This window comes from Trichosurus vulpecula, chromosome 2 (genome assembly GCF_011100635.1).
Source record: "Trichosurus vulpecula isolate mTriVul1 chromosome 2, mTriVul1.pri, whole genome shotgun sequence".
Taxonomy (NCBI): domain Eukaryota; kingdom Metazoa; phylum Chordata; class Mammalia; order Diprotodontia; family Phalangeridae; genus Trichosurus; species Trichosurus vulpecula.
In genome coordinates, this window is record NC_050574.1 from 286,237,808 (window position 1) to 286,262,301 (window position 24,494).

Below are 24,494 nucleotides of genomic sequence, written 5' to 3' on the forward strand. Positions count from 1 at the left end.
CAACGGGGTAGAAAGTAGAAAAATACACAAAGAAAAGAACAGAGGAGAGAGGAGAGCAAGGCCGGAAAAATGTTCGATGCCGAGACCCAGAGGTTGAATCTATAGAAAAGCCATTCTAAAGAGAGGCAGGAAAATAATTAGCTGAAAGAGTGGGAGTTGGCCTACCCAAAACTTTGAGAAAGAGTAAAGACACCTTGGACCCAGTCCCCTGAAAGAAGTAAGCAGAAGTGAAGAACAGGTGCATCCTCTGAAGGTTAAAGGAAGCTCCCACTTCTGTCCCCTCACCTCCCCCTGGCCCCAGAGCTCCCTCTCCCACCCAGGGTTCCAGCATCCTCCTGGTCCTGGAGGCTATTCTCGAAGTCCTTGCTCCGGCTGGAGAGCCTGGGGGGCGTCGGCCCGGGCGCAGAGGGGCAGCTGCTGCAACAGTGATATGGAGCTAAAGGGCGGTCGCGGAGAGGAAGAGGAGGAGGAAGAGGAAGAGGAGGCAGGGTCAGCCAAGGCAGGCGCAGCGGGGACATGAGGTCCCAGTCGGAGGAACGGGAGAGCGGCTGCAGCAGCAGCAGCAGCGGGAGGACCCAGGAGCCCCAAAGCCCCGAGAAGTTCCAGCGCGTCCACGGCAAAAAGAAGCGAAAAGGGGGCCGTGTGGTCGGCTTGAGCCAGCAGCGGCAGGCGGCCAACGCCCGGGAGCGGGACCGCACTCACAGCGTGAACAGCGCTTTTACCGCACTCCGCACCCTCATCCCCACAGAGCCCGCGGACCGTAAACTCTCCAAGATCGAGACCCTGCGCCTGGCAGCCAGCTACATCTCCCATCTGGAAAACGTGCTCTTGTTCCCACCCGAGTCGTTTGGGGGTCCCCAGGCCCACCCCCCGCTTCACTATCTGCCCTGCCTGCGGGACAGCGAAGAAGGTGCTGGTGGCGGCCCCTACGGAAGCGTAGGAGCACCGCGTCCCATCTGCACCTTCTGCCTCAGTCACCAGAGGAGGGTGGTAAGGATGGCCCCTCACGCCTCCTGAAAAGGGAAATGAGAGAAACATAGATAGAGAGATGAAAGAGACAGAAAGAAACAGAGACAGAGACAGAAACAGAGAGACAAAGACAGATGGAGTTAGACACAAAAAAGGAGAGACAGATTGAGAAAGAGAGAAAAAGAAAGAAAAATTTCACACACACACACACACACAAAACCAGTCCCCTTGCTATTATCACCATGAGTCAAAATTATTTTTATATTTTTATCACCAGGATAGTTTTAAGAGTTCTGAGAATCAGGGTTCAAACCATATCTTTATGATGAATTATCCTGTGACTTTGGACAAGACACTTAAACTTTCTGGGGCTCAATTTCTCATCTGTAAAGTGAGAGGGTTGGACTAGGGGGCATTTAAGGACTCTTCCAACTTTAAATCTATAATCTTATGATTCTATAGCATTTTCTATACCGCAAGTGAGGATTTTTGAGCTGACAAAGTATAGTCCTTTTTGCAAAGCCTCATTAAAAAGTTTTTCTTAACTACTTTTTTTTTTAAATATAGATTTCCCTGGATAATTTAAGACCTTAGAGTTGCTGTAATGCAATTTAATACATCCACAATTTGAAATAAGATTTCTTTCATTTAGGGTAGGAATTCTGTGTGTGTGTGTGAGAGAGAGAGAGAGAGAGAGAGAGAGAGAGAGAGAGAGAGAGAGATGAACCCCTTTGGCAGTCTGGTGAAACTTGGGGGACTTCTCAGAATATTTGTGAACTACATTCATAATTGAAGAAAATGCTAAATTTCAGTTAGAGGTTAGTGAAAATAAAGATCTAATTTTTCCCCCATTCAAGTTCACAGATATTCTGAACTCTATCCATGGATCCTATGGATCCCAATTTGAGAGATCCCCCCTGTTCTAAGGGCTTAAATCTCGGAGAAGCCTCTTACAAATTGCCAGTCCAACTTTCCATCCAGTGGCCTAGAGCACTTTTTTTGAAGAAAAGAAGATACAACAAAAGTTTAGAATTTTCCAAGGAAGAAAAATAAACAAAAATAATGGTTTCTTATTCTCCCCAGATCTTCCCTTTAATTTCCCTAGATTATGTTCCAGAGAGCATTATCATCCTCCTGAAATGGTGAGACCACTTGTTATTTGCACTGGTGATTCCTTGACCACTTTAGCTTTGAAACATGATTTTGCCTACTCTCTAGGAACTGTATTCTTCAGTTTCATTTCCAGGCACTTGTAAAATCAGAAAAGAATTTTGTTCTCTCCCATTTTTTCTATTTTATTGTCTAATCCACCTTTATATTTTTCTCTGCCTAAAACTGTTACCAAATTTGTTCCTTTGATGTTCAAACTATTGCCCACTTTCCATTCTCAACTGCCCCCATCACCATTTCACAACTTCACTTTCTAGAAAATTCCTTCAATAAGACTTTTCACACATTTACATTCAGTTTCAATGTCTCAACTTAAAGCAGATTGGATACCTCAAATATTTTCAGCCATGAAAAGACCAAAAGTATAAATGCCTTCAGAGTTTAATTACTACTATTACCAGGCCATCCTTAGGTGCTGTCTAATTTGCATTTTCTGTGCCCTTTTGCAGTACAAAGAAGGGGAGAAGCAATGATCCGTTTAAAGTATATGTGGACAATCCCTCAGATGAGAAGCTTGTACAAGTATTGCACCGAATAGTGAAATGATTTATGTAACTTGTTGGTACCCACAGAATATGTTTACATGAGAAATATTAGATTATGTAAAGAAGTCATGTTTTGATGCATGCATGAAAAAAAGAAACTATGTGTCATACTCTTACACTGGAACAAATTTATTCAGATCGTCCTGCAAATGAAACCTTATACTGGGGGCAAAAGTTGCACCTGGTGTGGCAGCTCGTTTAGTGCCAGAAATGTTAAACTCAGCCATCCTAGTCCTGATACTCAGGGCTCGAAGCACGGGCCACATGACGAAACTTGAGATTTGAGAGTTGCAATGTTTGCTGTCAGTGGGAACTATCATAACCTCATCATTGACTGAGTCTTGAACAAATCGGACTGAACGTGGTTGGCCTCCCATTTTTCTAACCCTATGCTCCAACTTTTAGCACAGTGAAAGAAAGAAATTATATATGTCATCAGTAATTTTTTTTGATCAAGCTAAGGAAACAAGAAAGTGGTTGTTATCTAATGAGGAAAATAGATCCTCTCCTTCTGCCAACCCCAAAATGTCACAGAGCAAAGTTGTCAGTCACTGTTTAAAAATATATCTATAGATGACTGTGATAGATCATTAAGGGATTGCTTCCCTCTACCCCTTAATCCTAAAAATAATGTTCGCTATAATTGGATAAAGCCACAATGACCTCTTCATTTTAAAATTACCTTGTACAATCGTAATTATCTGCATTACATTATGTATTTTTAAGCTTGATCAGAAACAACACATTTTAAATTCCACCCAAGTTATGCCACCTGCTGTGTCTCCTGGGTGCTACATTGGCAGTCTGGTCTTCTCAGGATTACAAAGAATACTAAATAAAGTATTCTGGCAGATAGTCATGTGGACTAGCCAAAAGCAAATAGGAACAGAAATAAGGAATGATTGAATGATTTCATTTCCATTTCTTTCAATGAACTTCATATGTGCTCAATATCAGGACGAGTATTTTAGGAGATAAAGAAATATTACATACATAATAATATTACATCATTGTAATGTAATATATTACATGTTATTAGTCATAAATTACATATATTATTTTATATATAATGCCATATTATTACATAACCCATTTTAATATTGTATGTCATTAGTGTAACATCATAGTATTATGTCATATTAATAATCCAATATCACATTACATTAATAATATGCAATATTATTAATATCACAATCTCCATTCTCAAGTAGTTTATACTCTAACTGAGGAGACAAGACTAGCAAACATGGAATGATAAAATTACACTTAAAAAACAGAATAACATAATTCTGAGTTATATTGTACCATATAGACCATATATATTGGAACTGTGCAGAGGTAAAGGAGAAAAAGAACTATAGCCTGGCAAGGGGAGGAGTCATTGGCTAGACATTTTGCCAGGTTTGGTCATAATGCATTGATGAAAAGAGAAAAATATGGGAGCATTGTACCTTTATTAGATGGGTTCTCACTTTTCAAACTTCTTGAACTTCTGAGTTCTTTTTTTTCCGGCAGAGAAACACTAGAGTGCATTTTCAGTGTGTTATTTTTTAAAAAATCTTAAATGAGATAATGTATGTAAAAGACTTTGCAAGTTTTAATGTGTTATAAGAATGCCAGTTATTGTTGTTATTTATTTTATTTATAAAAGTCATTATTTATAATATATTTTTGATGAACAACATAAAAACTTTTTAAGCAATTGTTAAAAGAAGCAAGAACAAAAGAACATCGTAGAACCCCACTTCAAATGTCATGAAAATAAAATAATACAAACATACTAAAGATTTAGTCATCCTTCAGCATTGGAGCATCCTAATTTTCATTTCTTCCCATATTAAAGAAAATCAAGAATACTTAACACAGTACTAGACAGTGGTTGTTCAATATATACTTGGATTAAAATAAAATTATAATACACTTTTATATAACAATGATGTCTTCCTTATATTTGTGCTGCATTTAAATCTTTTTCAAGGCAATTCACAAATATTGATCAATTTGTAGTACAGCCTCATGTTTTGTTATACCTGAAATGTAACTCTGCTAATGTATAGGGCAGATTTCTCTCTTAGACTACTAGTTCTCCAGATGTTACCTTCTTATGCAGATACAAGTGCAATTCTACTGTATTATCATCCCTAATGACCCATATCTAGTCTAGAAATGAGGCCTGGAGGGTTCTTTAAGCAATCTGCAATTTTTCCATCCTAACAAAATAACAGAGGTATTTTATGGAAAGCATTTGCGTCCATGTGGGAAAAAGGAGAATCAGAGGGTGGGAGACTATAATCACTACATGGAATCAATAAATTCTCAATAATTTAATTACTGAACTTGATAAAGACCCTTAGCAAGTGTTTGAAGGTTCTTACTTGTCTTAATAAATTTATTCTGTAAAATTGAATTTTGCACATTTTAGAACTTAATTTCTATGAAAATTAATGTCAAATTTAATAACTAAACTAGTATTAAATACCTTTTTACCTTAGATATTGTTTAACTTTCATCTTAACTTTTGAAACTCATAGATAATTCACAATACTAATCATTGATCCCAACATGTATTAGACTTCATAGATAAGACACATAGAATTTAGGTGACTTGACAAGGATCATACACCAGTGAGTCAGAAATGGAATTTGAACTCAGACCTTCCCAATTCCAAGCTCCACATTCTATCCATATGGCCATGGTGTTTTTAATGTTACTGACTACATTTCCTTTTTATTTCAGGTTAAAATTCTTAATTTATCCTGATGACAATGGCATAGTGTTCTTTTTCCCTATAAGATCTAAATATTATTAATGATGCTGGAATTTCTGTAGCTTAGATTTCCCATTGTACAATCAACATAAGTGTGGGCTAATATTTAATGCAGCAAAATTTTGCATGCAGGATAGAAAACCTAGGATTTCAGGAACTTAAAGTTTAAGTACAGGATACAAATTGCAAATGTTCTCTGTTGATAAAAGCGGATAGGTATGTGTCATTTGTTTTGTTTTAAAAATGCTTGTTGGTTTTTGTTCCAATCTTTTTGCAAATGGAACCTCTTTAAATAAACTATTTATATGGCATGCTCCTCTCCCACCCCCTTTTAAAAAGGATATTTACATTATTGTTACTATTGAAATGGGGAGCAGCACCATTATTTTTGGAAGATTTTATGATTATTGTAGTGGAAAATTATTTTCAAAATGCAAAACATAGCTTAATTCTATTTCCCTTTTCCTGTTCCCAAGACTGTAACTCCTTCACTCTACTACTTTTGTTTGGTGAGGAGATCAGTTCTCTACCTCTGCAAAAAAGTAAGGGCTATTCCCCATTCATGCCATTATATATATTCTTATATGTGGATACATTGGGCTTCATTTTATCACTTATGCTGCAGAAATTCCCTCCTAAGAACATAAGGAAGATAAGCTAATTCAAATATTCTCCTCCTGACCTCCATTATTGTCTCCTCCACCAGCCTTTGCACAACTACAGATTGCAGGCTACTCAACTCTTAGAACTAGAGGTGGAAGAAGCCTCCCCTCCAAGAGGGACTGCATAGAACTGACCAATATTGGTGTATGTGGTGGGGAAATGTGGGAGAGGATAGCTGGTCTATAAAATCATCACAGGCTTGTGGTAGTAACTCAGAATGCACCAATGTTGAAACTAAAAGGGTCCTTAGAGGTCATCTATGGCAGCCTCTTCATTTTACAGATTATGAAAATCACACCTAGAAAGATGAAATGAATTGCCCCAGTTCAGATACCAAGTTAGTCACAGAATTAAGACTAAAATCTGAGCCTCCTTATTTCCAGTCCCATGTTCTTTCCACAGTAACACCTTCTCTCATGCTGACTGACCTGTGACACACACAGGAGACTAAAGAAAAACTTATGGATACACAGAGGATTCACATTGTATGCTTGCTTATATAGAATATTTTTGATCCTCACATTTTTCTCCCTCTTCTTCTACTCAAACATCAAGGTCTTTTTAAGTATATTTCTGAATCTTTAACCCTCCACCTCCCATTTTCCTCTTTCATGGCCACTGTCTGGACCTTGTGGTTTAATGTTAAATACTAAAAGTATAACTTTGAAGAAATTGTTTCAATTCACGCCTAAGAAAATGATTTTTACATTGTCCTCATAAGAGATTTTGTATTATTTTGCTTGGTTGTATGTGTGTTTTAAGCTGTTTTGTAGAATAGAGTCATGTTCTTTAAAAAAAACTGTTAGAGCTAATAGCGGTATACTATTTTGTACATTTCTCTAACGGAAACTGGAATGGTGCTAGTTTTCTTTGCACACTCCTGCTTGCCACTAGAATGATGCTGTTGGAAGAAGTTCATGCCATGAAAATCTGGATCGAATGTGTATTTCATTAGTATTTTGTAAAGATAGATAGCTAGACAGACAAACATAAAGATAGATAGATAGATAGATAGATAGATAGATAGATAGATAGATAGATAGATATAGGGCAATAGGTGGTTGATATGCATCACTTTTCCCAAATAGTAAACTGACAGCCTGTCTTTAAGATTAACTTGAGTTCTAGAGATGCAATTTGAAATCTTCCAATACTCTAATGACTGCATGTAGTTACACATGTGTGAATAAGTGAAGACATAATTCACTTACAACAGATAACAAGGTACGTAGTAGAAATATCAATGTCTTGTACATCCAGAACATTGTGTTTTAATACTGGCTCCATTCCTAACTGTGACCTTGGACAATTAACTTCTCTGGGCTTCAGTGGCAATGTGAATTGGTGGATAGAATACTGGACTTGGAGTCAGAAAGACTTAGGTTCGAATCCCATTGCAGATGCTTATTAGCTGTGTGACCTTGGAAAAGTCAATTGGCTTAAGTATCAGTTATTTCATCAGTAAAATTAAGATAAAAACACATCTACCTCCCAGGGTTTGTGGTAAAGATCAAATGAGATGATGTGTATCTAGTGGTTTGCAAACATTAATACATTGTACAAATGTGAGTGATGTGAATTATTCAATATTCTCATCTATAATGTGACGGGCTTGAGACTAAGAGATCTCAATTAAATTCAACTACAAATGTACTGTCTACATGCCTGATGCTAGGAATACAAAGACCAAAAACAGCCCCTGCCCTCAAGGAGCACGCACTCTATTTTAAGTCCCTTCAAACTCCAAGATTCTATGATTTTCATTCGGTTCTGTCTGGTCCACATCTGCTTATGAGTCATGAAAACAAAAGCTCTTTTAGTAGAAAATAATATTGCTAAACCTCAGGTATTAGCATGTCATTCCCCTACCCCTTAAATTCCAGGGTTTTTCTATGACCACCAGGAATAGATATAAACTATTCTAGGTGACAATTTTAAATTTTTCAAAACTTGGAATCAACCTACCTTTTCAACAATATTACACACTACTCTCCTTAATGTACTCTTCAGTCTAGACAATCTGATACTCTTCCTGTCATTCCTGATACCTGTAACCCCATTTCCCATCTTCACACCTTTATCTGGCACTCTGTCTCCTCCATCCTCTCCTCTGACTCTTAGAATTCCTAATTTCCTTCAAGACTTAGGTCAAGCACCACCAGTCAAGCACATGGAGCTTCTCCTGAACTCCTCGTAATGCCCAGGGCCCTACCTCCCCTAAAACTTTTATTTATTTTTATATACTTTTGCACATATATAGTTCCCTTGATAGAATGTAAGATCTTTGAGAGAGAGGATTGCTTCAATTTTAGCTTTGTCTCCCCAGTGCTTCATACAATGATTAATACAAAATGTTCTTGTTTCTTTGTCATTTTTCAGTCATGCCTGACTCTTCATGAGCCCATTTGGAGTTTTCCTGGCAAAGATACTAGAATAACTTGCCATTTCATCCTTTTTTTAAAATTGTCATAGCTTCTTTATTTTTTCACATATATTTATTTTCTTTTTAATTTATAGAATAAAACAAGCATTTCGATAATATAGTATAATAAAAAACATGATTGCACATGAAACTGCAAATTTATTGGGTACAACTTGCTATTCCTTTTAAATATACAATAAAGATATGTAAATTTATGTTTTTCCTTCCATCTCCCCCGCTTCATGATAGAGATAGCTACCATTAGACACAAATAGGTGTGTGTGTATATACACACATACATGTATATATATATATATATATATACATACATATATATATAATTATTCTATACAAACTACTCTTTATCAGTTCTTTCTCTGGATGCAAGTAGTGTTTTTCTTCATATGTCCTTTATAATTCCTTTGGATACTCATAATAGCCAAAATGGCTTATTCACTCAATGTCATTTTTAAAACAATATTGCTATTACTGTATACAATGTTCTCTCGGTTCTGCTCATTTTGTTCTTCAGTCATTTCCATCATATCCAGCTCTTTGTGACCTCATTTGGGATTTTCTTGGCACTGGTGTGGTTTGCCATTTCTTTCTGCAGCTCATTTTACCTCTGAGTAAACTGAGGTAAACAGAGTTAAGTATCATGTCCAAGGTCACACAGCTAATAAGTGTCTGAGGCTAGATTTGAACTCAGGAAAATGAGTCTTCCCGACTACAGGCCCTGCACTCTATCCACTGTGTCACCTAGTTACCCGTTAATATATGAGATACTTAATAAATGCTTGTTGATTAATTGATTTAAAAATAATATATACACCCATACCTGTAAGGAAAACAGCAACAGTTATTTTGTTGGTAAAAGTACTATTTTTACCAAGCTATATGTTGGCTAAAGTACAGCTTATCTTTAGATAAATAGGATTTATGAAATTAGAAATTATTGGCTCAAGGCAATTTTTGGCTATGTTATTGTCCATTAATACTCAGAATCAATGGAAATTTTGCAATTTGAGGCTTCCTAAGAAGTTGTTACAATGAAGTAGCTATAGACTTTAAGAAAACAAATATCTGGTTCTGCATGTAAACTTATTAACTACTACCACAATCATATGCATCCAGAGGTTCTAGTCCAATACAGGTACCCCACAATAATTCTTTAATCTTACTTAGCAAAAAAAATTATTTTAGATTTCTCTTATCCTTTCTTAATAGATGCTTGTAGGCATGTCTGTTCTTTTACAATTCTCTCTTTAGTTGCATTTTAGCTAAATATTACTGAAGCAAAAGTTTCAGCTGCTTACAATGGAAAGCAAGAACAAACATTCAATAATTCTAGGTGAGTTGACTGATATATCTCAAGATTTTTTACTAAAATTCTCAAAACATGTACTTAAATTTAAAAGTATGACTTTTCTATTTATCTTTTCGTATCACCTGGAAATACTTCAAGCTTTCTAGTTCAACAAACTTCAGTCAATACCTTATGGTAGACTGATACGGATGATTTCCTAAGATTTTCTCATTGTGTTGGACAGCTATTATAGACACTATTGTTACACGTATCTCTAGCAACAAACTGCAGAATGAATGAGAGACTGGTATAACTTTCTCTTCATGTGGTCCCAGACCCTGTCCTTTTCCTGATTCCATATGAGTTTGTTGTGGTTCTCTGTAGTTTTTGCCCCTCTGTAGAAGTCAATAAAGAGAACCAGTTCTGTGTATTTGTGTTCTAGAATAGTAGAGAATTCAAGAGAGATTCTTCACTTATCTATGAAGGTCCTTGTTGTTGTCGGAGAATATTGACACTCGTCCTTGGTCAGATAGGTCATTTTGCCAAGTTGCCCAGGATAACTGAATCAGATAAGTGCCAAATTCTACTGGCAGGCTATGTGACTAGCCTTGTGACCATGGGTAAGTCACTCAATCGAGTTTGCTTCAGTTTCCTCATCTGTAAATGAGCTGTAGAAGAAAATGGAAAATCACTCCAGTGTCTTTGCCCCAAAAAAATCCCAAATGGGGTCACAAAGAGTTGAACAAGATGGAAACAATGGAACAACTGGCAGGCAATTCTTGCCTTAAAACAAATTCCAGGACACTACCTTCTCTTCATCTAAAAGAGGACACAATAGTCAGGATTCCTTTATTTCATGTCTATTCATTTCCAAATATGAAAATTTTTTTAAAAAATCAAATCAATCGATTGTCATAGCTGCCTGAAACCAAAAAATTACCTTTTGTTTTTCTAACACTTAACTGAGTTAGGAAGTTACAACTTCAGGCACCCTTTTCCCCTTAAATTCAAAAGTATGATTCTAGAATTAACTAAGACTATTGTTACTCTTGTACCCTCTCATGTATGGTGCTATCTACATTCATGCCTTATTTTTCCTTTGATATCATAAATTTCTTAAGGGCAGGAACTGTGTTATTTTTCATCTTTGAATATCCAAACTGAAGTGCAATGCTTTGCACGTAAAGGACATTTGAAGTTGAATTGAAATGTTGTCATCCCCATTGCTGGGACCCTTTCCAGGTATTTAACTGATAGGAATGTCTAAAGACTCAAATGACCATAACATTTGTCAAAGGTGTCTACTTGAAGTGCAGCAAAAGTGGAGGCATGATCTTTGATGCCCTGCTCCCAATGCCATTACTAGATTGGAAGAAGGTAAGGACTTGCTAGTATGTAAAAGAACATAGGAGGGAATCAGAAATTGGAGGGGTAGGGTCAAGGGTGTATTGTTAAATGTTTAACAATTGGCATTTCTAAACTAAAACACACTTTTAAGTTCAATCTGCATTATTAAGATTTTCTCCATCATTTTCTTAAGGCTAGACAATCCATAAAACAGTTAAGACCTGATTTGTAGTATTTTACTAGTATCCAGGGTATAAATAATCACTCTGAAAGTTCAACAATCAGCTCCAGTAGAAGCTAGTTTCAGAACCCATCTTGTAAGATGTTCACGTTTAGTTGGATATATCCTAAATTCTGACATATGTGGAAAGAAATGGAAATGTCAGTTTGACGAATTTGTCAGTTGGCTTGATATTGACAAAGGCAGGGGTTGAAAACTAAAGATTAAAATGAGATTTAGCACTAATCCATGATATCTGTGTTCTTTGTTCCTATGTGACAGATTTAATAGCAAAAAAAAATAAAATCAAAGTTTCATAGAATTTAGGAAATATTGATCTCTCAAGAGTTTTGATGCATATGCTACAGCCAATCCTCATAATTCACCATCTCATGCTATGGCCACCACCAGTTGCACATGGCTATGTAACCTGAAAAAAAATATGAACACAACACTCTGATTACTATTGCTACATTTACGCCCTGGACTGGGAAGGTTAAACCTGCAGAGAGTCAGACTCCTTAATTTTTTTAGATTCGGCAAAGAATGATGGAAATAAAAATAGAACATTTTGTTTCTCAGGAGACACAACATAGTGTGGGAAAGGCACTGAACAAGTAATCAGAAAAAGTGAATTTCAGTTTTTTTTCTCCACTAGCATCAATATGTGAAGCTGGACAAGCCACTGAACCCCTCTAGACTCCAGCATCATCATCTGGAACAAGTAGGTAGTAACACCTTTCCTACATGCATGGTGAGGTGGCTATGAGGATCAGATGACATAATGGATGTTAGATATATTTTGAAAAGTTAAAAAGGTTATATAATGGAAGATTATTAATATTACTAATTGTAATTTGTTGTGCGGATTTACGCTAATTCCTTGACTTCTGTATATTTCCATTTTTAAATCTATAAAAAAGAGTAATACTGGACTCTTGATAACTTGTACAATGCGATTCCCAGAGGGAAAATATGTGAGGCAAACACTGATGGGTTACTTGACCTTTTAAATGGTATTAAAGAAATTCTGTATCTATCACCAACAGAATAGTGAGATTTTTGTATATAATTAATAGTAATAGCAGGAGCAAGGTAACACAGTGGATAAAGTGTTGGGTCTGAAGTCAGGAAGACCTAAGTTCAAATCCATCCTCAGACACTTACTAGCTATGTGACTCTGGGTAAGTCGCTTCATCTGTTTGTTTCAACTATAAAATGGGGACAATAACAGCACCTGCCTTTCAGGGTTGTTGTGAGATTAAAATGAGATAATAATCGTAAAGCACTTGGCACAGTGTCTATTTTATTGAAAATCCTTATTTTGCCTTGGAGCATGACACTCAGTTTTGCTGGGTAAGTGATTCTTGGTTTTAATCCTAGCTCCGTTGACCTCTGGAATATTGTATTCCAAGCTCTTCGATCCCTTAATGTAGAAGCTGCTAGATCTTGGATTATTCTGATTGGGTTTCCACAATACTCAAATTATTTCTTTCTGGCTGCTTGCAGTATTTTCTCCTTGATCTGGGAGCTCTGGAATTTGGTGACAATATTCCTAGCAGTTTTCTTTTTGGGGTCTTTTTGAGGAGGCGATCTGTGGATTCTTTCAATTTCTATTTTACCCTCTGGCTCTAGAATATCTGGGCAGTTCTCCTTGATAATTTCTTGAAAGATGATATCTAGGCTCTTTTTTTGATCATTGCTTTCAGGTAGTCCAATAATTTTTAAATTATCTCTCCTGGATCTATTTTCTGGGTCAGTGGTTTACCCAATGAGATATTTCACGTTGTTTTCCTAATTCTACACAATGGTTTTCTTTACAAAACTTGAAATTACTAAATTCATTGGCTCCTAGAACATGAAAAATTTAAGTCTTCTGAACATCATTAGTATAAGTAGAATTTAGAAGTTGTCCTTAGAGGGGCAGAGCCAAGATGGCAGCTGGAAAGCAGGGACTTGCGTGAGCTCCCCACCAGGTCCCTCCAAAAACCTATAAAAAGTGGCTATGAACAAATTCTAGAACTGCAGAACCCACAAAACAGCAGAGGGAAGCAGGGCTCCAGCCCAGGACAGCCTGGATGATCGCTGGGTGAAGTCTATTACACACGGAACTGGGAGCGGAGGGGAGCGAAGCCCAGCGTGGGCTGTGCCTGGACCAACCAGACCAGGAGTCAGGCGGAACAGGCCCTAGCACCTGTTTTCATTCCTGTGGTTCTGTTTTATAATATCTTGATTTCTCATAAAGTCACTAGCTTCCACTTGCTCCAATCTAATTTTTAAGGTAGTATTTTCTTCAGTGGTCTTTTGGACCTCCTTTTCTATTTGGGCAATTCTGCCTTTCAAGGCATTCTTCTCCTCATTGACTTTTTGGAGCTCTTTTGCCATTTGAGTTAGTCTATTTTTTAAGGTGTTGTTTTCTTCACTATATTTTTCAGTATTTTTTTGAGTCTCCTTTAGCAAGCCATTGACTTGTTTTTCACGGTTTTCTCACATCATTTTCATTTCTCTTCCCAGTTTTTCCTCTCCTTCTCTAACTTGCTTTTCCAAATCCTTTTTGAACTCTTCCATGGCCTGAGACGAGTTCATGTTTTACTTGCAGGCTTTTGATGTAGGCTCTTTCACTTTGTTGACTTCTTCTGGCTATATGTTTTGGTCTTCTTTGTCACCAAAGAAAGATTCCAAACTCTGAGTCTGAATCTGAGTCCATTTTCACTGCCTGGCCATGTTCCCAGCCAACTTACTTGACGCTTGAGTTTTTCGTCAGGGTATGACTGCTTGTAAAGAGTATTTTGTTACAAGTTTGATGGGATATGTTCTTGTTTTCAGAGCTATTTCTATATAGCCAGCTCTGCCACACCAGCACTCCTCCTCCCCCAAAAACCACCAACCTGGACCTGACTCAGATCTTAAGCAGTCTCTGCACTCCTGCTCTGATCTGCCACTCAATTCCTCCCACTAGGCGGGCCTGGGGCCAGAAGCAACTGCAGCTGTAGCTCTGTAGCTGCACCACCTCCGCTGTCTCTGGGGTAGTAGCCACACCAGCAAATTCCTTTCACTCTGTCCCCTGCAGCTTTTCCCACTAACCTTCTCTGTTGTCTTTGGTGTTTGTGGGTTGAAAAGTCTGGTAACTGCCACAGCTCACTGATGCAGGGTGCTAGGGCCTGTTCCACCCCACTCCTGTTCTGACTGGTCCGGGCACAGCCCACACTGGGCTCCGCTCCCCTCTGCTCAAAGCTCTGTGTGCAATAAACCTCACCCAGCGATCATCCAGGCTGTCCTGGGCTGGAGCCCTGCTTCTCTCTGCTGTTATGTGGGTTCTGCAGTTCTAACATTTGTTCATAGCCACTTTTTATAGGTTTTTGGAGGGACCTGGTGGGGAGCTCATGCAAGTCCCTGCTTTCCAGCTGCCATCTTGGCTCCGCCCCTCTAAGGACAACTTCTATATTCTACTTATAATAATGATGTTCAGAAGACTTAAATTTTTCATGTTCTAGGGGTCAATGAATTTAGCAGTTTCAAGTTTTGTAAAGAAAACCATTGTGTAGAATTAGGAATACATCCACTCTAATTAAAGGAATACATCCACTATAAAATATATAGGTATATTTTACTGTATTTCGCTGGTGTAAATTTTCTTAGTTTCAGAACTTTAGCTCATAACACCTCTATTGATTTGGCATTTTTACATTATGTGACCTTTTTAAAATGAAAGTTCACAGAGAAAATGAGCTATATGTATTCTTAGTAATTAGTTTAACATTTTATGTCCCTTTAAGCAAAATGTTTGCAATGTTTTCAATTGTTTTCATTTATTTAAGTTTCTTTAAAAAGAAATGTAATGTACTCTATTACTTCAAAGAAAATATGAATTTATACAAATGTTCTCAGATGAGTTTCATTTTCATTAGTCTATTTACATAGGATTTTTCCCCCTTGAAATGGAAAATACAAAGGGAAACTCCATTCTAAGGATATACTTGAAAAGCACACATGGTATGTAAAAATCTAATTTTCTATGCAGAATATAATTTGACTTCTTCTAATTATATTTTGACTTGTGAATTGTATTTTTCCCCTAACTCCTTGTAAACAATAAAATTGCTATAAACACTTAGAGGTTTAATTTGTCTCTAGCAGTCCTTGGGAAATAAGTCTCCAGAGTAGGCCCTCTAAATAAACACTTATTCTCTGGTTGCTAAAGTTTGGCTTTCCTCCAGGAATGCCATAAATACAAGTCATTTCTCCAGTGCCTGGAATGCCCTTCCTTTTTTTGCTGTCTTTCTTGTGCTTTAAGACTCAGTTCAGGTCCCTCTCCCTCTGTGAAGCCTACCCTAACCACTCTAACCCACCGGAGATTTATTCCCTTCACTAAAATCCTGTAGAACTTAACTTTCCATACTACTCATGTATTCCTTACTTACTGCTTCGTATTGTTAACTGTAGAGGTAACATCATGCTAGATTTGGTATCTGATATAAGTCCTTCTTCTCACACATAGTAGGTCTATTACCCTGGAGGCTGCATGATATAGTAGAAAGAGCACTGTTTGCAGAGTCAGAGAGCCTGGGTTCAATTCTTCCCTATGATGTTTCTCTGTGTGACCTTAGGCACTTAACATTTAGGCCTTTTACCTCTGACAGCATAGGTTTTCTCATCTGCAAAATAAGATCATTGGACTAGATGCCACCTGAGGCCCTTTCTAGATCCAGGTGTATTATCACATAATCCTATAAGTCACTTAACTTCCATGTGCCTCAAATACTTCCCTAGGATTTTTATACTGTCTTAGTGATTGAAATGGCATATTATTGGCATACTCGTTATCTTTTCTTGTTTGTTTGTCCCGTCCCTCCCGACTAGATTATAAGTTCCTTGAGATCATAGACTTCTTTATCCAACACAATGCCCAGGTAATTTTTTTTGACTAGACCAGTGATTTCATTGGTAAAAGAAACTTCCTCTAGAAAAGCATGTGGGTTCCTGTTCTACTATTTTTTGGTCCTAAAGTATTTCCTGGGCCAATAGTTAAGTGACTCGTCTAAGTTCACACCACTAATATGTTTCAGATGCAGGACAAACCTAGATGTTCTTAACTCAATCTACCACACCAGCCTGTCTCCTGTTTGATATGAGATATGGGTTTAATAAATATTTGTTGTTAAAAGGGCAACAATGAACCGAATATGAGTTTAGAGCCTTTGTGCTTTAATAGGAAGGCAGGCCCTCCCTTAGTAATGACCTGAATTCACGTCTTCGGGGTTCCCAAACTAACAAAAGACAGTAACTAGACAATCCCTCTGGTCTCAGTAGCCTTCTCACTCTGGAGTATCACCCTGCCTCTGCAGTCCCTCTTTCTTATTGCCATATCCTACAAGAATCTCCATTTTAGATAAAGTGCCTAAGCTAGTCATGTTCACTCTTTTCCTATCTGGGCTCCATTCCCAACTCTCCTAACTTTCTTCTCTACCGACTTCCTTTTAGGTGTTGTCTTTCTCCATTAGATTGTAAGCTCCTTGCGGGTAAGGATTCTTTCATTTTGTATTTTTTGTCTTTATATTCCCAGCACTTAGGACAATGCCTGTCACATAATGAACACTTAATAAATACTTATTGACTTGACTTAACTCTTCAAATTGTCGTGTCACTTAGTTTGTATGGACCTGGCCTGAAAAGAAGACTTGCATTTTAGTAGTCCTGTCAGGGTGTACACAGAAATTAAAAGCAGTTGCTAATCAGGAAGCATCAGCATCTTCCCCTGCCCCCCTTTAAATAATGCATTTCAGAGGAGTGTGTAATTAGTTTAATGAAATACTCAAAATGAATTCTTGCTGAGACTAAAATATTTTCACAACTCGCAGTGGGGGAAGAGTAGAAATAGATTTTTAGTGTGATCAACCAGATAACCCTGAAGTTTAATGATGTGTCCCAGGCTTAGAGCCAGTTAGCATGAAATTTAATTTGTGCTAATCTGCCTCAGACCAGTGGAGGACAAACTAACCTCTAGCTGGGATTTACCCAGATTCCAGCAAACTATAACTCAATGATGGCATCACTCTGAACACGAGATGTTCCTCCAAAAGCTGACAGGGACACTCATGTCAGTTGTCTCTCTCCTTTGTTTTCTATTTACTTTCCCTGAGTCTTGTCAGTTATTTCTTGTGAATATTTCTAACCTCCATTCTTCCCCCTGCCAGCAGGCTAATTCAGGCCTTTATTACTTGCTTCTAGATTATTCAGGCCTCTAGCCTTTTCCATTACTCTAATCAGTTATGCATCCCATTTGCCACATAAATCTTAAAGACTTCTTTCATCATTCACCCCATTCTCCTGACTCAAAACCTTCAGTGGCTCCCCAGCATCTAAAGAATAAAGTGCTAACTTAGTCTTGTATTTAAGACTAAAGAATTCAGCCCCCAGCTACCATCATGACCTTATTTCCAACAACTTGTCTTACTATTCCTTCACTACAATCAAGACCCATCAAGTGATGTCCTCTCTTCCATTTACTGAATCCTCTCATTCTTCAAGCTCTGACTCACATCTCATCTTCTCCATAAACTTTCTTTGACCATCTTAGCCTCCAGACCTCTTCCTTTCCTCTAAACACACAGAAGTTGCCTTTACAATTCATTGACAAATTAATGATGTGCTACATTGAGATGTCTCCTCATGCCTTTAATTTGGAAATAAACATAAAAGAGAATATTTTTTATCTCTCCAACTAGTTTATAAACTATTTGAAGACAAAGACTCAGTAGTTTGCTTTCATCCTCCACACACACACACACACACACACACACACACATATGACTTAGCAGAATATTTTTATATATTGGCAGGGATTCTGAGGTTTGGGGTCAAAAATTTATTCACTTGATTGGATGTACCTGCATTCTTGACTATGTGTGTAAAATGGCATTCCTAAGTCACCTCACGTCCATTAAATACTTTTTAAATAAGCCATGCACAAGAATAACCAAGAAAAAGATTGATAAGGAATTTTCAGTTTACTTCAACATGGATTTATCTACTGTGTGCTGGGCACTATACTGAACACAGGGAGTATAAAGACCAACACAAAAAAAGTCCTTGCCCAAAAGAGTCTTACATTCTGTGAGAAATGAGCATGTATACATATATATAGATGTATACATTTTTTTCTTCAGCTAAAGCATAATAGATTTTACCCCAATCCCTTACTTAAATTTTTGTGAATCTTTATGTTTTAAATGTACTGTTCACAAGAAACTGCCTGTTTGTGGATTATGCTTTCTAATCCATTCTTCTATCCTCTTCCTTTATACAAGTGAATTAATCCCATTCACATTCATAGTTGTGATAATTAATTGTGTATTTCCCTCCATCCTATTCTCTTATACTTTTCCTTATCCTTGTTTTCTGCTCCCTTTTATAGTGAGGAGGCTTGGTGAAATAGGAGTGTGCTTAGCTTCTGTGCTCCACGTTTGATGTGGTTTGCTTTTGTGCCCTTGTCTCTCTTTTCTTTTCCTTACCCAGAGCCCAATCTTTTCTTTCTTTCCTTTTAAATTCCTTTGTGAGTTCTAGCCTCCATGGTTTGTTTTTCTTAAAACTAACCCCTTCTTTAATCTCCCCTCTTGCTTATTCCTATCCTTTTTTTGTACCTTTCCTTCCTGTTTCCCTACTGAGATGTATTTCTGTACCTAACTCTGTATATGTATATCTTCCCTTTCTTTGACCAGTTCAGGTGAAAGTAAGGTTCAACTGTTGACTGCTCCTTCTACCCCTTTCTCCTTGTTTGAAGAGTCGTCTACTCTCACACCCTGATTGTGGGAGACAATTTCCCTCTCACCTTGCTCTTCTTTCTTCCCAGATAGGTATATACAGACTTAACCCAAAGTAAATTTTTGGGGGGATTCACTAACTGGAAAGATTTGGAAAGACCTCAGGTAGGAGGCAGAAACAAACTATGCTTTGAATGAAGCTAGAGGTTTTACTAGGCAAAAAGGATAGCATTCCCAGTATGAGGGATAGTCTCTGCAAAGAAAGGATGCAGATGGTGGACTGTGACGTTGAGATAACAGCCAATGGATCTGCTTACCTGAATCACAAAATGGAGAGGTAGATAAGAGGGTGGGAAAAAGAGGGAAGAATGTGAGATAAGTTTCTAAGAGGGCAGAAGCCAGGAACTTTCAGGCTTGCAATCCTGGACTTAATCTCAATGCCTCACTCTCTTTCAACACAAATATCCAATCAGTTCCTGTCTTGTCAATTCTACCTTAACAGTATCTCTCAGATACATCCCTTTCTTTCCACTCACACAGCCACCATTCTATATTAGAACTTTATAACTTCTCTTCTAAATGATTGCAATAGACTCTTAATTAATCTCCTTCCCTCAAGTCTCTCCCCTCTCCAGTCCCACCTACACACAACTGCCAAAATGGTTTTTCTAAAGCACAAATCTGAGTATGTCATTCCCTTGCTTAATAAATTCTAGTGGTTCCCAATTACCTCTGAAATAAAATAAATCTCTTCTGTTTGGCATTTAAATCCTTTGACACCTGGCTCTAACTTACCTTCCCAAGCCTATCTCCTTTACACATTCATAGTCCAACCAAGCTGGCCATCTTACTATTCATCACAAACAACACTCCATCTCCCATCTTAGTACCCTTACACAGGTTTGGCCCCTATTCCTGGAATCTATTCCTTCTTCATCTCTGCCTCTTAATGTCCATTTTCTTCAATTCAGCATGTCCAAAACAGAACTTATTACTTTTCTTCCCTAAACCCACTCTTCTCCTATACTTACCTATCACTGCCAATGGAACTACCATCCTTCTAGTCATTTGAATTCACAACATCTGTGCCATCCTCATTTAGTCACTCTCACATACCCCATATAGTCTATTAGTTTACAAATCTTATTTTGTTATCTACAATATATCTCACATATGTTTGCACTCACACAGTAACCATTATAGCTCAAGGATTACCTCCTAAAGTTTTACAATAGCTTCTTTTTGTGTCTTACTGCCCCCTGGAGGCTCTTCATCTTCACTGCAACCTAACTTTACATTGCTAAATAAATACCTTCAAGAAGAATATTCAGGCATTTAAAAAGATGGGATTTATTTTAAAAATCAGTATTTAAATTTTTTCTTTACTTTGTCTTCCTTAAGTCCTCAGAAACTGGTACCACCCAATCAAGAAAATTTAGGTATTTGAAATTTAATTATAGCTATTATATATTTGCATTCTGGTGTAATAGATAAAGGAATGAACTTGTAGTCAGGAAGTCACAGTATTATGGATATAAAGATGGAAGGGACTCAGGTCCTCTAGTCTACTCTCCATTTTTTACCGATGGCAGACTTGAGGCCCAGAGTACCACCACAGAGATGCCTGAGAGACACTCATACTCTCATGGCAAGTCTCATGGAGTATGGCTACGCCAAATCAGAGTATTCTGTGGGCCACATTTCTAAAACTGTATATATAGCTGAAGAGAACCCACTGAAGTGTTTACCTTTCAAGAGTCAACCAAAGGACAAAGTTAGCTCAAAGAAAAAGAATTTAATTAAATGGCCTAGTAATCAAAGTAGTTTTTAAAAAAATCTCCCCCATAAACCTAGGGTTTCTTAGACAGAAAAAGGCAGTATCAGTGGGTAGGGTGAAGACACATAGAGTCCATAAGTAGAGAAGCCCACATATAGGTATAAGGTTATATATAGCAAATAGCAAAGCCAAGTTTTAAACCCAGACCGTCCACTTTATAATCTAGCACTCTTTCCATTTCTATAGGTCTCAGTTCTTTGCTAGCTCTGTGAGCATGGTCAAGTCAATTCACCTCTCTGAGCCTCAGTTTTCACATATATAAAATGGGAATAATAAGAAATCACACTTCCCACCTCATAGGCTTGCTGTGGAGAAAGCCACAGTAAGTAAATGTTAAATGTTTACTGAAAACCATGACAATAGAGCACAATTTCTGGAAGGCCTTTTCAAGATGTAAAAGTTTAGAATGCAGCTCCTGCTGAATATCTGTTGTTCAAGATCCAGTCTAGCTAAGTTCAAAATGACTCATCACCAGGGAATTGGCCATCTGGCGATGAATATTTTGGGCCATAGTAACTCATGAAGAATCATCTCTTGAGACGTAGAGGGATTATAATCTGCATCCATGAAAGGAGAGGACATCTTTTTAAAAAGTATAAAAAGAAGTGACATTTCTTTAAAAAGTTTCTTTCTAGACTCAGAATATATTATTGTTTTAACTTCCTGATGCTTCCTATCCTATCACAACCTTCTTCCTGACTTGAATAGTCTTAAAACCAATAAATTTCCATCCCATCCATCTATCCATGACCTTTATGCCTAAAGAACACAAATTAGCACTTAGTAAAATTCTATTTCTCTATGGAGAAATAGAATGAGTATGGAATGATTTACTACTATAGTGTATCAGAGGTCAGTCTTTCAGGATAAGGTGACATTTTGTTTCCTATAGATTTTATACAAACCAAAGGAAAGAAGATCTATGAATTAGGAGCTAAGAGCATCTTTAGTCAATTAGATATTGTCTACACAGAGGTCATTAGTTTTATAGATTCCAGACTCCATACTTTTGAACAATTACCCATTCTTGGATGGAAAAGCTAGAGCCCTAAAAGCAAATTTACCTTACTTGAAGAGTACTGTGTGTATATATATCTATTATTTCAGAATTCCTTCCTCTCTCACTCCCTTTCATTGCTGTTGACAGTGACAAATCATTTCTGTAGTCATATTTATGAGATATCTCTGGATCTAAAAATTATCTGAGACTTATAAATACAGCTATGAGTGTATATGAGTGCAGCTCATATAAAGGTCTTTACCATTAGTAATGGGACCACTCTCCCTAATTCTACAAACCTCTCGAACTTCACAGTACTCTTTTGTGACTTGCTTTCCAATTTTGTCCTCCCCTTAATGTACATGAAGTATGTTCACTTAGTTTAATACTTCCAAACTACCCATCTGCTGGCCCACAGAAAAAGTTTACTAATCTGCAAAATTGTTACCTCAGATCATTCTTTAAAACCTATAAACTTAAAAAGAAAGAAAGAAAAGAAGGCAAGGGAAAAGGAAAGGGAAGGTAAGGGAAAAGGAAAAGGAAGACAAGGGAAAAGGAAAGGGAAGACAAGGGAAGGGAAGACAAGGGAAGGGTAGGGAAGGGAAGACAAGGGAAGGGAAGGGAAGGGAAGACAAGGGAAGGGAAGGGAAGACAAGGGAAGGGAAGGGAAGACAAGGGAAGGGAAGGGAAGACAAGGGAAGGGAAGGGAAGGTAACAGACAATTGATCATTCTCTCTCTTCTCCCTTCCTAGTCCCTTTACTCAGGGGCTTTGAGGCTTCAGAGTGGGAATAATAAATTATGCTTCAAGATTTGGCCTGGGATATTCTGATTTAGAGGGTAGCTAGGTGGTGCAGTGTATAGAATGCTGGGCCTGAAGTCGAGAAGCCTCATCTTCCTGAGTTCAAATCAAGCTTCAGACACTTACTAGCTATATAAACCTAGGCAAAGTCACTTAACCCTGTTGGCCTCAGTTTCCCCATTTGTGAAATCGGCTGGAGAAGGAAATGGCCAGTATATTTGCCAAGAAAACCTCAAATGGGGTCACAAAGAGTCAGACAAAATTGAACAACACTAATTTAGAAAGTTCCTCTATTTGTTTCACAGACTTTTGCCGTTCCTCATAAAAGATTATTCAGCCTCTGCCTGAGAATCTTCACTGATAAGCAGTTTATTGTTGAGTTATTTTTCAGTTGGATTCAATTCTTTGTGACCCTATTTGGGGTTTTCTTAGCAGAGATACTACAGCAGTTTGCCATTTTCTTCTCCAGCTCATTTTACAGATGAGAAAACTAAGACAGACAGGGTCAAGTGACTTTGCCTAGGATTACATAGCTAGTAAATGTCTGAAGCTAGATTTGAACTCAAGAAGATGAGTTGTCCTGACTCCAGGCCCAGTACACTATTCACTATGACACCTAGCTACCCAATATGCAACTCAATGTTTCACAAAGGCTGGCTTGGCTATTCTGTTTTCAGGGAGCTCTATCTGTTTGGAAGTACTTCTATACAGAGAGCTAAAGTCTCTCTCTAACATCCACTCATTAGTACTAGTTCTTTAACAGGATCTATGGGTGATAGGAAGATGCCACAGAGTTTCATACACCTCTGCAGACAGCTGGTATGTCCAGATTCTCAGCAGTGACAGTACTGAAGACCAGGAAAATAAAGTCCTTAGCACTGCAAATGATTCAATTCCAGAAATAGATACACTTTCATCAATGGAAATGACATTAAAGAAAATGCAATGCCATGTGCTTTGCTACCAAACCCTAAAGACCACTGGGGCTCCTGGAACCTATATATGTTGCATTCTCCATTTGAATGTGAGCTCCTTGAAAACAAACTCACTCTTGCTTTTCTGCTTATAGCCCCAGTGATTAGCACAATGTTTTGCACATAATGAGTGCTTAATAAATGCTATTCATCCATTCCACATCCCTCTGCCACTTGACATCTCTGCAAATTTTTGAAGATAACTAGCATGTCCTGCCAGAAACTGCTCTTATCCAGGTTAAATATCTATAGTTCATTCAATTGCTCCTAATATGACAGGGCTTCAAGTCATCTAATTATCTCATTCATGTTACCAAGGATGCATTACAGCCTGCCACTGTCCTTTTAAAAATATGGCAAGCTGAAGAGAACACACTACTCCAGAAACCAGCTATCAGAGGATACAGTAGAATGATAACCTCCTTTGTTCACAAAACTATACTTCTATTAGTAAAGACTAAAATCACATTTTTGGGGGGTGAGGGAACTTCATAACACTTAGAGATCATATTAAAGATGATGCCTGAGAATAGGACTTGCCATCTATAACATGGCTTAAAATAGATGGGAATGATGGGCCCTTAGCCAGGCATAAGCCAGGTACACCTAACAAGGACTTGTAAATAAATATATTTGCCTGGATTCTTGCAAATAGAATCCAAAGAATTTTATAATGAGAAAGATAGGAAAGGAAGGAAACTGCCTTTCTATCA

The 24,494-nt window shown here is 37.7% G+C and overlaps 1 protein-coding gene across 1 annotated transcript; it reads left to right on the forward strand.

Moving 5' to 3' along the window:
* Positions 1-516: 516 nt before the first annotated feature.
* On the forward strand, positions 517-2,612 carry LOC118840157 (basic helix-loop-helix transcription factor scleraxis-like). The gene is made up of 2 exons (XM_036747659.1): positions 517-990; positions 2,589-2,612. Exons 1-2 carry the CDS (start codon positions 517-519, stop codon positions 2,610-2,612), a joined length of 498 nt encoding a protein of 165 aa, XP_036603554.1.
* The last annotated feature ends 21,882 nt before the right edge of the window (positions 2,613-24,494 follow it).

Bases quoted from the DNA above. Each gene is read 5' to 3' on its own strand.
- LOC118840157 (XM_036747659.1), top strand. From the start codon at position 517: ATGAGGTCCCAGTCGGAGGAACGGGAGAGCGGCTGCAGCAGCAGCAGC. The intron at 991-2,588 runs GTAAGGATGGCC...GCCCTTTTGCAG, and splicing joins TCAGTCACCAGAGGAGGGTG to TACAAAGAAGGGGAGAAGCA.